The 14,326-nt window shown below is 55.7% G+C and overlaps 1 protein-coding gene across 1 annotated transcript; it reads left to right on the top strand.

Moving 5' to 3' along the window:
• The first annotated feature begins 1,675 nt into the window (after positions 1-1,675).
• DHX16 (DEAH-box helicase 16) lies at positions 1,676-14,069 on the top strand. Its single transcript, XM_090029544.1, has 20 exons — positions 1,676-2,097; positions 2,282-2,553; positions 3,066-3,228; positions 3,706-3,762; positions 4,308-4,562; positions 4,967-5,191; positions 5,732-5,920; positions 6,278-6,388; positions 7,699-7,814; positions 9,439-9,649; positions 9,968-10,066; positions 10,155-10,307; positions 11,102-11,242; positions 11,348-11,510; positions 11,618-11,736; positions 12,167-12,234; positions 12,445-12,607; positions 12,848-13,009; positions 13,079-13,252; positions 13,834-14,069. Exons 1-20 carry the CDS (start codon positions 1,882-1,884, stop codon positions 13,960-13,962), a joined length of 3,186 nt encoding a protein of 1,061 aa, XP_089885670.1. The 5' UTR covers positions 1,676-1,881; the 3' UTR covers positions 13,963-14,069.
• Positions 14,070-14,326: the final 257 nt, after the last annotated feature.

Below are 14,326 nucleotides of genomic sequence, written 5' to 3'. Positions count from 1 at the left end.
AGTCTCCTCTTGAAGATTTCCAGAGTAGGCAAAAAAACAGGGTCTTGTTTCTGCCCAGTGTCAAACCAGGGACCTTTCACATGTTAGGCAAATATGATAACCACTACACTAGAAAAACCCCTCTAAAGAAACTCATCTCGATCTCTAATTGGGATGCTGAAATGCAGCTGCCCCTGCTCTTTGGCCAGAGAACTGGCTCTGCTATTGGTAGCATGTACACTCAGTGATGCTTGTAGTGGATGCACCCAGTGCTGTTCCCCGTCACTTTCTCTCCATCACAGCAGCGCAGAGCTCTGCTGTGCTTTGCTGGAGCCTTATACCTGGAATCTCCCAGTTAGGGCTACAAGGGTCATCTCCTACAGGGCTGCTGAATGCCTTGTGTGGCACCCAACTAGAACGCACCTTCTCTGGCTGGAAGACAGTGAGATAGTTGTAGCTGGGGGGGATAAATCAACTCATATCTGTAAACAGGGTAAAATCCAGTCCTGTAAAAAACAAAGCTACTTTGGTAGACAAGGTATACATTGATAAATTACAGCAAGAAGCCAACTGGGAAGAAAACTCCTATGCCTAGAAATGTCGTGAAGTATGTGACTCAAGGGCATAGAAATATAGTAGCAATTAACAGTTTGACTCAAGCCTGGTGATGAAGGGAAAAGAGCTGCCTTGTTGGTCCCTTACACCTATAGAAAGATTTAAGCAGGAAGTTGACTCACGTGTGGTCAAACAGGAACAGGGGGTGTTGAACAAAACAGGTGAGTAGGAAACTGACTCATACCCCATTAATTGTGGGCAAAAACCAAGTCAGAAGGCAGTACATACATCTGCTGCCAGCTTCTGGATAGGTCCAGGTCATCAGGAGCTATGGCCCTGGTAACACTGTTTCAGACCGTGGGTTTGAGGCAAGAGGTGAGACCATGGGTTTCAGCCGAAGTCCAAGAAAGCAATTAAAGCTGCAATCAGATGGTGGGCCACAGGTTGGGGCCATGTTTACTCCTGGGAGAGTAACAGGATGGCAACTCTATGCCTGGGGCAGCGTAGCAGACAGGGCAGCACTAGGTGCCTACGGTGGTTGCTATTTTTGCACCCCGCATGCTATTATATTATTCCTCTCTAGTGATTGGAGCAGTCCCTGCATTAAACCCCCTGCATGAGCAGTGATGGCAGCAACTGAGGGCAGAGCCCCCTTCTCCCATCAGGGTGGGTTCACCATGGTGCAGATCCCATACAGCAACCTGGCTTGGCTGCACCTTGGCTGCATGTCCCTCCACTGAGTAACTTGCAACTTAAAGTGCTGGAATCACAGTAAGGACTTGAGATCCCACAGCTGGTGCCGCACGCCCCAAGGCCTCAGGAGCCCCATCAGCTGCTGTTCACAGTGCAGCGCGCATTACAGTAATTGTGGTAAAGACGCACAGCCTGGCTAAGGGCCCATTTTACGTTAATAGGGGAAGGAGCAGGCCCAAGGGGCCAGGCTCTGCTCACAGCACAGAGGATTCTGTGCATCCCACGTGCCTTCTTCGCTGCAACGTAGAGGCCAGGTGCGACTCACAGCTCTGTAATTACAGTACTAGGGGCCAGACCAGAGGAGCAACATCCCATAGGAGCACACCCCTGGTGAAGGGTTCATGAAGGTGCAACGGCGCCTGCTCATGTAATTACGGTAGAAAAGCTTGGTATGGAGCGTCCTCGTCCGTAGCGCCCGCGGCTTATCGCTCGTGCATTACGGCAGACGAAGCTGAGAGCGCCACGCGCCTGCGCAGTCCAACAGCCGCTTCCGGGCGCCCCGCCCGCGCGCTGGTTGGCCCGCGGCGTCACGTGACGGGAAACTGTGGCCGGCAGCGGAGACAGCGGCCCCCAAGGGTCTTCCCCCGGACTAAGATGGCGGGGGGTGGCCCCGCGGCGCTGGAGCGGTGGGTGTCCGCGGAGCTGCACGCGCTGCTGGGGCTGAGCGAGCGGCACGTGGCCGCCTTCCTGGTGGGGCTGGCGCGGCGCAGCCACAGCCCCGAGGACCTGCTGGGCCGCCTGGAGGAAACCGAAACCCTGACCGTCAGCGACCCGGCCGTGCGCAGCTTCGCGCAGCGCCTCTGGGACCAGGTGGGCGGGGCCGCCAATGCGCGGGGGGATCAAACGTAGTTGGGGGCGGGGCCGGCGCTGGGCGGAGGGGGAGGGGCAGTGGGAGTGGGGGAGGTAGACTGAGGAAGAAGAGGGAGGAGCACCACTGGGGGGAAAGGAAAGCGTCAGGGCGGAGGGGTGACGCGATGTCTTTCTGCCGCCCCAGATCCCGCGCCAGGCCCCTGTGCAGCGGCCCTCGCGCGTGGCGGAGCAGGAGGCGCTGGCCCTGCAGCAGAAGAACCGCTCGTACCAGCTGCTGGAGGACAGCGAGGAGGAGGCGGCGGAGGAGGCCGGGCGGCGGCGGGGGGCAGGGGCCCGGAGCAGCACCCCTGGCTCCGCACGCAGCCCCGAGGGAGGGAAGCACAAGAAGCGGCGCAAGCACCTGCGCCGGAAGCGAGACGAGACCTCGGGAGAGGAGAGCGAGGCGGAGCCAGCGCGGTGCGTGGGGGGGAGTGTCAGGCCTCTCCCTGCAGGCGGAGGCACCCAGAGATGAACCTCTCTCCCCACCCCTACACCAGCGTGTCCCAGATCCACCTGGGTCCTCCAGAGCCCTCCCCCAGCCAAAGCCTTGGTTTGGCACCCGCGTGTGCGCGCACCTGCTCAGCAATCAATATGGCCAGGTTGGAGAGAGCTCTTAGCCTCCCTGTCCCCCCTTCTGGTTTCACTCACCTGCTTTTAGCTCCGTGTGGGCAGTGCCACAATCTGGCCATCATCCCGGCCCATGCCCCCTTTTCCACGACTCTCACAGGCCTTTGCAGTAAGTTGCTAATGTTCTTAGACCACCGCCCCCATGCTGCCAGGACTGTCTTGGTGTTTTCTTGGGTTCTTCCCTTCTGTCTACTCTGGAGTGGGGGCCATCTTCCTTGTCTTTGCAGTGCCTGGCACAGCAGTGGGACAGGCCCATGCCTGGGGCGCTCTGGTGCTATGGCCTTGGCTGCTTCTCTTGGCAGGGAGGCAGCACAGTCCCCACCAAAGAAGGACTCGGAGGATGAGTGGGAGCAGAGTGAGCGGGATCGTCTGCGGGACCTGGAGGAGCGGGATGCTTTTGCTGAGCGGATCCGACGAAAGGACAGGGATCGGACCAGGAATGTCCTAGAGTGCTCAGACAAGAAGGCAAGTCCCTGTCCCATCCCCTACTGAGAGGCTGTTTGCCCAGTCCCAGACCTCAGACCCAGCTACTCTGGGATCCTCCCTGCTCTCTGAGGTCAGACCCAACTCCTCTCCTACAACTTGTCTCTGATCCTGGAGGTCCCTCCCCAATGCCCATAATACCTGCCTTTTGATGGGCTGATTGCAAACCGAGTGAATGCAAGGGCAGCAGGGAGGGAGAAGCTGAAGTGAAAGTCAGGGCAGGAGACAGATCCATTTCCTCTCAAGAGGGTGAAAAACTCCTGGGTGATTATCAGAACAGGGTGTCCTACTTGGTAGCCCCCAGTCCTTTCCCATCGTGGGACTGTGCACCATATGCCCTGCTGGGCCCTTTAAGCCCCAGAGGCAGGTTAAGGCCAGGGCCAGAGCAGGTCAGGGCTGTAAAGGAGGCCGTCTGCATGACTTGAACTTCTCTCCCTTTGCCCTCTTCGTTGAGCTCAGGCCTACGAGGAGGCTCAGAAGCGACTGAAGATGGCAGAAGAGAATCAAAAATCCATGGTAAGGGCTTTGTCACCTTTGCCTTCCCTTTCTTCTCTTGTGGGTGACCAGGGACCTGTTGGCTCATTTTGCCCAGTGTCTTGCTACCCTGGATCAGAGTGAAGGGCCCATCTAACCTGAAGTCCTGCCCCAGATTGTGCCAGCAGGCCCCACTGTCCTGGTGTCCTGACTTTGTGCATCAGTCATATGGGCCCCATCCAGCCCAGCAATCTGTCCCTCACTTCTTTCTTCTTCTTGCTGAACTGAGCTGCTGTGCAGCCCCCCTGCTTGTTTAGGAGCTGATGACTGCATTTTGCAGAGAGGGGAAACTGTGGCATTTCACCCAAGTGATTAGCCCAGGGTTGCACCAGAGCCTCACTGCCAGAACTGGGAAATCCACTCTCTTCTGATCTGCTTTGTCAGCCTTTCCATAACCACCTCCTTGAGTCAAAAAGGACCCAGGAGTCCTGGCCTTTAGCTCCCCCTCCTCCTCCCAGAGCTGGGGTCAGAACCCAGGTGTCCAGTAGTTTAACCTCTGGACTTCTTTCCCCACGTCTTGCTTCCAGGTCCCTGAGCTGCGTAAGAAGTCACGCCGGGATTACCTGGCCAAGCGGGAGCGGGACAAGCTGGAGGACCTGGAGGCAGAGATTGTAGATGAGAAATACCTCTTCTCGGAGCTGGAGCTGACAGCGCGGGAGCAACGGGAGCTGGAGTACAAGTGCCGGGTGCGCGACCTGGCTAAGGAGTACAAGCAGGCAGGCGAGAAGGAGAAACTGGAGAAGAGCAACCGCTACTACATCCCCGAGGAGAGTCGCAGTAAGGTATCTCCCCCTGGTGGAAGGGATGGGGCAGCCATAGTGGATGGTGTTCACCTTCCAGGTGGTACTCTGTAGTGTGGGAGACCTGCCTGAGGATTGGGGAGGTGAAAAAAGGGGCTGTGAGACACGCCCAAGGTGAGGGGGTGAGGGATTTAGGGTGTGTCTGGGGACTAGGGAGTTGAGGGGGTGGACTGCGGCAGTGCTCAGTGCCCTGGTGGGTGGCTGTAGGACTGGTCAGAAAGGGAATTAGAGTCCTTTTTGTGGGGTGGCCCCTGCAGCAGTGGAGGGGACTTGGATGAGCCTGTCACCCAGTATTCTTACCTAGAGCCAGGGTCAGTGTGCGAGCCTCCAGCCAGGGACCATTTCTGGGGCTTGGCTCGTACCCTAGAGCTCTCATGTATCTACAGAAAATCCCCGACCACTATGAGGAGCCGCAGGCAGATGAGCGCACAGCTCCCCGAGATGAGCAGCAGCGCTGGGAGGAGGAGCACATTGGGGCGGCCGCCCTGCGCTTTGGGGCCCGCGATGCCAGCCAGCGCCATCCCCACAAGGACTATGAGTACGTGCTGGAGGAGGATGAGATGATCCAATTCGTCAGCGCTGTGCAGATGCAGGGCATCCAGCAGGAGAAGGTAGGGGCTAGGGCTTTTTCACCTCCTAGGGGCACTGCGTGAACCAGAGGGCAGTGGGGGAATGGAAGACGGGGCCTTTCTCCCTACGTTCAAGATGTGCTTGTGCTTGTGCTTGTGCTTGTGCTTGTGCTTGTGCTTGTTTGTATGTCACAAGTTGCTTGATCTCGGCCCAGTGCCAGTATCCCTGTTCCACAGCCCAGCTGGCAAGGGCTGAGCAGCCCCTCCAAATCTGTCTTCCTTCCTCCCCTTGGTGAGGGAACCCTGCAGGTGTAGGGCTGTGCCCCCGCATTTAGGGGTGTTGCAGGTGATTGTTGAGCAGGCAGAAAGGTTCCAGGATCTGTGTCCCCTTCACTTCCATTCCAAATCGTGCAACCTTCTGGAGGCCTCTTCTTTTTTCTTGCGTCTCCCCTGGTCCCCTCTGGCTGCTGAAGGACTGGGAATTCTCTAGGTTCAAGAGTTGCTGGGAGGGGGGGGTGTCAGTGGGGCATGAGTGGGGGTGGGGAGCTGAGCTTACAGTGCCCTGTGGCCCTTCCCCCCCAGGAGGAGAAAGCATCACTGTCGGAGGTGGAGCGTCGGAAGCTGTCCATCCAGGAGGTGCGGCACAGCCTGCCCATCTTCCCTTACCGCCATGACCTAGTGGCAGCCATCACTGAGCACCAGGTTCTTATCATCGAAGGAGAGACGGGCTCTGGGAAGACCACCCAGATCCCCCAGTACCTGTTTGAGGAGGTAATCCTGCCATGGGCTAAACGGGGCTGGGCTGTCTGAAGCCAGGAGGAAGCAGTGTGGTTCATCAGTGAGGCTTGTCCCTGTGTTGGTTGCTGAGTGGCAGCATGGTGCTAGGACTCTATGGTGCTGTGGGTGGGGTGGGGGTGGGGAATGACACTCTATAGGATTTGCAGTCAGTGCTGGCTGCAGTGCCCCAGCATCTTACCTGCTCTTGTGCTGCTGAGAGCTGGTTATTGTTTACACGACCCTTGAGGAGAGCTGCCATCCAGCTGTGTGTGTGTGCCAGAGGCAGCTGCAGTGCAGCAGGGGCTAGGGCAGCCTCCCATGGCTGTGTTCCAATGCTGTCTCCATCGGCAGGGCTACACCAGGGAAGGCATGAAGATCGGCTGCACCCAGCCCAGACGCGTTGCAGCCATGAGCGTGGCTGCCAGGGTCTCTCAGGAAATGGGAGTTAAGCTTGGAAATGAGGTATGGGGGTATGCAGTGCTAGGTCTCCTCCCCCCTGTGAGAGGCTGGTGTCACCCTAGAGGACACAGGACCCCTCATCCCACATCCTGCTCCCCTGAGCCAGGCATTCATCTGCAGTCTGGAGCCATGTTTTAATTGACTGCCCTCAGAAGTCACAGAGTCATAAAAAATTAGGGTTAGAAGGGACACCAGGAGTTCACCTGGTTTAACCCCCTGCTTAAAGCAGGACCATCCCCAACTAGATCATCCCAGCCAGGGCTCTGTCTAGCCAGATCTTCAAAACCTCCAAGGATTCTACCACCTCTCTGGGTAACCTGTTGCAGTGCTTTACTACCCTCCTAATGAGAGAGGTTTTTTTTTAAATATCTAACCTTAACTTCCCTTGCTGCAACTTTAAACCATTGCTCCTTGTTCTGTCATCTGCCACCACTGAGAACAGTCCAGCTCCATCCTCTGTGGAACCACCCTGCAGGTAGTAGACGGTTACTACCTGAAGAAGAGAGGTCTTCACTTCTCCAGACTAAATAAGCCCACTTCCCTCAGCCTCTCCTCAGAAATCATGTCCCCCAGCTCCCTCACTATTTTCGTTGCCTTCTGCTGGATTCTCTCCAACTTGTCCATGTCCTTTCTGTGGGGGCGGGGGGGGTGGTCCAAAACTGGACACAGTACTCCAGATGTGGGCTCACCAGTGCCAGATATAGATATGTCCTCCCATTGCAGCTCTTGGTCTTGCCAGTTCCTTAGATCAGAGGTCAGCAGTCTTCTGCTGGTGCCCATGGCTGCAGACCAGAACTCTTCATCCCCCCCAGACTGGTCAGCTGCTTACACTCACTCTTGCTGCAGACTGCCAGCCTTTCTGCAACGTGGAGCAGCAGCGTCCGTAGTGGAGAGGACCTCTGCAGGGAAGATAAGCAGTGTGATGCAGCTCCATGGCACCAATCCTCCCCATGCAGGATTAGACCTCTTTGTGGCCTGGATATAGCCCACAAGTCATAACTTGCCAACCTCTGGCTGAGAGGAAACCATCAAGTCTGCTTCTTGACCTCAGCCAGCAGAGGCCCTGTAGGGCAAATACACTCCTTCTGCATCTGAGGATGCATCATCCTCTCCATGGGTTGAGGCAGGGCAGTGGGGATTTCTTCTTGAGGGGTGACCCCAGGCAAGGAAAGCTCGCTACAGAACAGTGCCTTGCTGTAGGGGGTGCAGGTTTGCAGTGTCAAGCAACCTTGTTGGCAGATAGGTCCCTGTCTGCTGTATTATGGGCAGGCGGCTTCCTGCTGACAGAGACTAAGCTACTTTCACTCTGGCAGGTAGGCTACAGCATCCGCTTTGAGGACTGTACCTCGGAGCGCACAGTGCTCAAGTACATGACAGATGGGATGCTGCTGCGGGAGTTCCTCACGGAGCCTGACCTAAACAGCTACAGGTGAGAGTGCCCCGTGAAGCGGATCAAGTCAGGGGTTTGGGGGTGGTGTTTAGTGAGGTGGGTCCTCCTCTCACAGTGTTGACTCCAGAGCCTCAGTGCAGTGCTCGGGGCACCCAAGAAGCAAAGAGGCAACTACATCTCTTCAGGATTGAGCCAGGTAAATGTATGGAAGGGGGATGCTGTGATAGGGCAGGGAAGTTTTCCCTCCTTTGTAAATGGTGCTGGCCTCTTGGCAGGAGTGGCCTCCCTCTGAAAGAAACGGACATAAATCACCACTAAAGGTTTTTGATGGAAAGATGCTAATTTTTTTCCTATGAGGAGTAGAAACTCAGAGGTTCCAAGCTACAGGGTCTTCCTTTGTGCTTAGGTTATATCCCTTTGGGGTCAGGAAGAAACTTTTCCTCTAGGTCAGCACTGTCAAACATACAGTCTGTAGGTCCTTGGTGCTGGTCCTGGTCCAGAACCTGCACTGCATACAGCACCCGCATGTACTGCATCAGCTGGATCAGGTGCCATTCGCAGTGGTCACAAGCTAGGGGGGCCACTGCATGCAGTATGGATCGTGGAGCAGGACACACACAGACAGACAGACAGACGCACACAGACAGACACTCTCCAGCCCCATGCTGAATGTGGCACTGCATGTGGCATGGGTCCTGGAACAGCTGGAATGAGTGCTGTGGAATGGGGGCAGCAGGGCCCGTGGGCTGATCTAGCTCACAGACCAGCTCCCTGCCACTCATGTAACCCATGAGGTCAGAGGTGTGAAATCCCTGCCATAGGTTAACTGGCAGCATTTTGCCTTCCTCTGTAGTGTGGTACATAGTCTTTTTCCTAGGATCTTCTTAGGCGGGGTTTGGTAACCAGCAGCTCATGGGCTGGATCTGGCCCACCGAGAGATTGGATGCAGCTGGTGTGGGAGAACAAAAGCATGATACAGGCAGGGCACTGCCTCCACCTTGCACCATGCAAGGTGGAGTTATTCCTCTGCTGCATACTACCAATCCCCTCCACAGCTGAAGGTTCCTAAATCCCTGGCTGCTCTTGTGTTGAAGGCCACTCTCACCCTGGTACTCCAACCTCCGTTTAGCCTCAGGTTTTGAATTCAGCATTCCCCATCACTTGGTGATGGTAATCTGCAGGGGAGGCAGGGAGGGTAAGCAGAGGCTGAAGTATGGGAGGGGGCCACAAGAACAGCCCTTGGCATAGAGCAGGGCAAGCTGGGGCGCAGCGTAGGGTATGGGCACCAGTGCAGGGGCCAGGTAACCTGCTCTTAAAAGCTGTTGTTACTTGTTTTAAGCAGCCATTAACAACTACTTTCCTGTCATTGTAGTGGCAGGACATTAGCACTGCCCTTCCCTCCCATTTCTGCCTCTGGCACAGGGCTGCAGGCTCACCTTGGTGTTCTGGGCATAATGCCTCAGTTGAGTGAGGGCTCGCAGTGGTGACTCAGGGCAAGCCTTAAGGCTGCCTATGGGCACGGGCTGGATTCAGTGACCCAGGAGGCCCCTTCCAGCTCAATACTGGCCTGAGGCCTCAAGAGGTTGCTGGGGGGTGGGGCAAATTTGATTTGGGCCCGTGCATTGCCCTCCCTGATTCTCCCGTACCTCCACACCGCCTGTAGTGTGATCATCATTGATGAGGCCCATGAGCGCACCCTCCACACTGACATCCTCTTCGGTCTCATCAAGGACATTGCCCGGTTCCGCCCAACGCTCAAGGTGCTGATTGCCAGTGCCACACTGGACACCGAGCGCTTCTCTACCTTCTTTGATGATGCCCCCATTTTCCGTATTCCTGGCCGTCGCTTCCCTGTCGACATCTACTACACCAAGGTTGGAGTGGGAGTCCGTGCAGGCTGCTTTTGTGGGAAGCAGGAAGGAGGGTTGTGATCACAAGGGATGGGGTGCATATGACCTGAAGGGGGCACTGGAAAGTAGGGAGGGGAATCCTTGTATTGGAGAAGAGACTGTGGGGCAGGATGGACTGGGGGGCTAGGCAGGGCCCCAGAGAAGTTTGGCGTGGGCTGTTTCCCCAGGAGGGCCCCTGGCAGTGTTGAGATTAGGGGCTTTTGCTGTAGGTGGGAGGGGAGGAAGGGCTACATCATTGGGCAGACAGAGGTGGCCTAGGAGCTGACCTCTGCCTCCTTTCAGGCCCCAGAAGCTGACTATTTGGAAGCCTGTGTAGTTTCGGTGCTGCAGATCCATGTCACCCAGCCCCCCGGTGACATCCTTGTCTTCCTCACTGGCCAGGTAAGCAGCATCCCCAACCTTAGGCTTGACACCCATCCCAGCACTCAGCCCCCCAGCAACTCCACCTCCTCACAGTCTTGCCTTGCAGGAGGAAATCGAGGCCTGCTGTGAGATGCTGCAGGAGCGCTGCCGCCGTCTGGGCTCCAAGATCTCTGAGCTGCTGGTGCTGCCCATCTATGCCAACCTGCCCAGTGACATGCAAGCCAAGATCTTCGAGCCCACCCCACCTGGTGCCAGGAAGGTGAGTGGGGGCCTACACCTTCACTGGGCAAAGCCATGAGTCAAAGGAGTCCTGGTTCAGAGTGTTTGGAGTAAAAGGGAAGGGCTTGGAGTTCTGGGTGGCCACTTCTTTTGGGGTAGGGGTGCTGAACCCCAGCCCACAGGCCAGATCCAGCCTGCAAAGCCATGTCGTCCAACCCATGAGAGGCACCTCACGGGTCTGAAAATTTGGCAGTGGGGAAGCAGTGGCAGCATTAATTGCTGCTCCCCTGCTGCCAAGTATTTGGTCCCATGGGGAGCCCTGCAGGCCATATAGCATGGCCCTGCAAGCTTGATTGGGTGCACAGGGCCCCATCCAGGCATGTGGGCAGTCAAAGCAGCGTGGGGTGCGTTCCAGGTGCCATGCCCACAGACTGATCCCGCACCACTCATCTGGCCCATGGAGCGAAAAAGTTGAGCACTACTGATGTAGGGGAATTGATTACACCCTGAAGCCATACCCCTGGACCTCTACCATGTTTTGGAGCAGGGTCTTACTGCTCCTTGGGGGTTGTGGGTAGGGACAAGGGGGGTGTTGTTAAAGCAGAACCTAAAAGTAGGTGGGACTAAGGAAGGTGGAGGAGCTTAAGTGCATCATTAGCTTACCCCCCTGCCCCCTCCCTTTCTTGAGCCCTGCTGCACTTGCCTGTCCTAGCCACTAGGTATCTGAGCTCCTAGGCCTAGTCTGGAGGGCTGAGGGGAAGACAGGTGGGTGGAAGAGCTCTGAGCAAAGCAGGACAGACCCTCCCCCCAGTAAGTATCGCCCACCTCTTGCAGGTCGTTGTGGCAACCAACATTGCAGAGACCTCACTGACCATTGATGGCATCATCTACGTGCTTGACCCAGGGTTCTGCAAGCAGAAGAGCTACAATGCCCGCACAGGGATGGAGTCCCTCATTGTCACTCCTTGCTCCCGGGTAAGGGAGGCCCCTACGCACTCCTTTTAGGACACTGGGATGGGGCGTGGCTGAGTCCTAGGGTTACAGGACTTCTGCTGAGCTTCTCCTTCTCCTTTTCCCAAGGCCTCTGCCAACCAGCGGGCAGGGCGGGCTGGGCGCGTGGCTGCTGGAAAGTGCTTCCGTCTCTACACAGCCTGGGCCTACAAGAATGAGATGGAGGAGACCACGGTGCCAGAGATTCAGAGGACCAACCTGGGCAACGTGGTGCTCCTGCTTAAGAGCCTGGGTGAAGTGGGGTCTTGGTTGGCAGAAGTGAGGCAGATTCAAGAGACACCCTTGCCTGGATCTCCTCCCACCTCCACCCCAGTCTAACACCTCACTCCCATCTCATAGGCATCAATGACCTGATCCACTTTGACTTCATGGACCCACCACCTCATGAGACGCTCGTGCTGGCCCTGGAGCAGCTCTATGCCTTGGGAGCACTGAACCACCTGGGGGAGCTCACCAAGGTAAGGCCAACCCAGCATATTTGTGTGCTGTGCTCCTGGCTGGCCCAGGAGGTGGCAAGTCAGAGGCGCAATCAGACATACACACAGCATGGTGCAGCCAGGGGCTTCCCTTTTCTGCCTTCCCCAGGGTCCAGGGGGAGGAGCTGAGCATTTCACCAGGGAAGAAATGTATTCCCCCTCCCTGCCTGGGCTGATGATACTAAATAAGGACTTGAGGGAGGGCTCTATCTGCCCGTAGAACATATAGCACTGCTGGAATCTAAAAGAAGGGAACAAGCACCAGCATAGAGGGGCCATTTATATGATCTGGGTTTGCATAAAAGGGGATGCTGAGCTAGATAAACAGTTGGCCTGATGCAAAAGTATCAGGGATACAAACCTTCTCTTCCCCACTGCATTTGGGGCCTAACGGTTGTGTGCATCTGCCCAGATGGGTCGGAAGATGGCAGAGCTGCCAGTGGATCCTATGCTGTCCAAGATGATCCTAGCTTCAGAGCAGTGAGTTCCTATTGCCTCTTGTCCCCCCTGCTCCTTTTGCTGTAGCTCAGTGATGACCCACTATGCTAACCTAGAATGCCAGTCTCTCTCCCCTCAGATCTTTTCGTACCACATCTTTTAGCCCTCGTCCTGCTGGGCTCTTCGTAGCCGGGCCACCTGCCCCCAAGTCCATGGCTGTACCTCTCATGACATCTTTCCTGGACTCTTCAGGTACAAATGCACAGAGCAAATCCTCTCCATCGCTGCTATGCTGTCTGTCAACAATGCTATCTTCTACCGGCCAAAGGACAAAGTGGTTCATGCTGACAATGCTCGTATGAACTTCTTTCTGCCTGGTGGAGACCACCTTGTCCTGCTCAATGTCTACAACCAGGTGAGGAGGCACCAACTCCACTCTGGCCCTTTCTGGGAGAGGAGTAGGGAAGGCAAGGCCTTTCTCCATTGGGGCTTACTAGTTCAGATCTGGACCAGTCAGGGAAGCTGGATAGCTCAGAGGATGGGGAGCAGATGATACCACCTCAACAAATATTCAGACTTGCTGCACTGTAGGACCATCACCTGTAGAACTGGGCATGCCATTGTGACTCTTACCCTCTGCTTGTCCTGCCTGCAGTGGGTGGAGAGTGGCTACTCAATGCAATGGTGCTATGAGAACTTTATCCAGTTTCGCTCCATGAAGCGGGCTCGGGATGTGCGGGAACAGCTGGAGGGACTGATGGAGCGGATTGAAGTTGACATCACTTCCAGTGAAGGAGACTACATTCCCATCCGCAAGGTAAACCCTGCCCTACACCCTGTGCACACTCTTGTCTTTTTGTGACCCTGACCGCTCTCCCTCTAACAGGCCATTACAGCCGGCTTCTTCTACCACACGGCCCGGCTGACCCGCACCGGCTACAAGACAGTGAAACATCAGCAAACAGTGTTCATCCACCCCAACAGCTGCCTCTTTGAGGAGCAGCCCCGCTGGCTCATCTACCATGAGCTAGTTTTCACTACTAAGGAGTTCATGAGACAGGTATAAAAGACCAGCCAAGGCACAGAATGCCATGCCATCCACATGGCTTTGGGGGAACATGCTGGTTTATAGCAGAGGTTCCCAACCCCCGGGCCACAGCTCAGTATCAGGCCGCACAGGGTTGGCTACCAGTTTGCAGGAGGGTTGGCTGCTGGACTGGTGTGCTATGGACCAGCAGCCAACTCTGTATATACAAAAAAAAAAAAAAAAAAAAAGGGGGGTTGGCTGCCAGACTGTGGTCTAAAACCATTGGGAATCACTGGTCTATAGGAAGATGGTCCTATATGCCTCCTTGCTTCTCCCTATAGCCTTGGGCCTAGTGTAAGGCTTGACTGTGGACAAGATAGGCAGTAGCTGAGAACTGGCCTCTGGGGTACATGTTTGTTGCTTGTAAAGCCCTCTAACCCCTTCCAGGAGCGAGCTCCATGGGGAAGAAGGTGACACCTATTTCTGGGGGGGGTGAGGCCCTTCTATCACTAGATTCACTTTAAAGGTGATACCCAGGGAAAGGCCCAGTGCCTGTGTAAGTCCCATCCTGGTACAGGGGCCCTGTGCCTATACCCACCTCATCTCTTCTGCAGGTCATAGAAGTTGACAGCACATGGCTTCTGGAAGTAGCCCCTCATTACTACAAGGCCAGAGAGCTGGAGGATGCATCCACCAAGAAAATGCCCAAGAAAGTTGGCAAGACCCGGGAGGAGTTGGGCTAGGGCCCACCTATATAGCTGAGAACTGTGGGATTATCCCTTTTAATAAACTTCTGTACAGTTGTATAGTGCCAAAGGAACAGCCTAAATAAAGCTATTTTTAAACAAAACTGGAAGGGTGATGAGCATGGGGCTAACAGACTCCACCTTGCTCCAGTGCTGATTCCAAGAGGATTTTTCTCTGGGGAGGAGCCTTGCTGTGCTCCTGCCCCAGGTCCAGTAATATTTCCTTGCTTCAACATTGCTCCACTCCACACAAGCCCATTGTTCCTCTTACCACACCTGTGAGAGGCACTGGCTTATCCCTATGCTACAATTTGTTTCAGACTACCTTATAAAGCCCCTTCCTGCCTTTTCCACATCTAGA

Source organism: Crocodylus siamensis, chromosome 15, assembly GCF_052110815.1.
Source record: "Crocodylus siamensis isolate JL-2025a chromosome 15, ASM5211081v1, whole genome shotgun sequence".
Taxonomy (NCBI): Eukaryota; Metazoa; Chordata; order Crocodylia; family Crocodylidae; genus Crocodylus; species Crocodylus siamensis.
The sequence above is the reverse complement of the archived record's forward strand: the minus strand, read 5'-3'. Positions and strand labels throughout refer to the sequence as shown.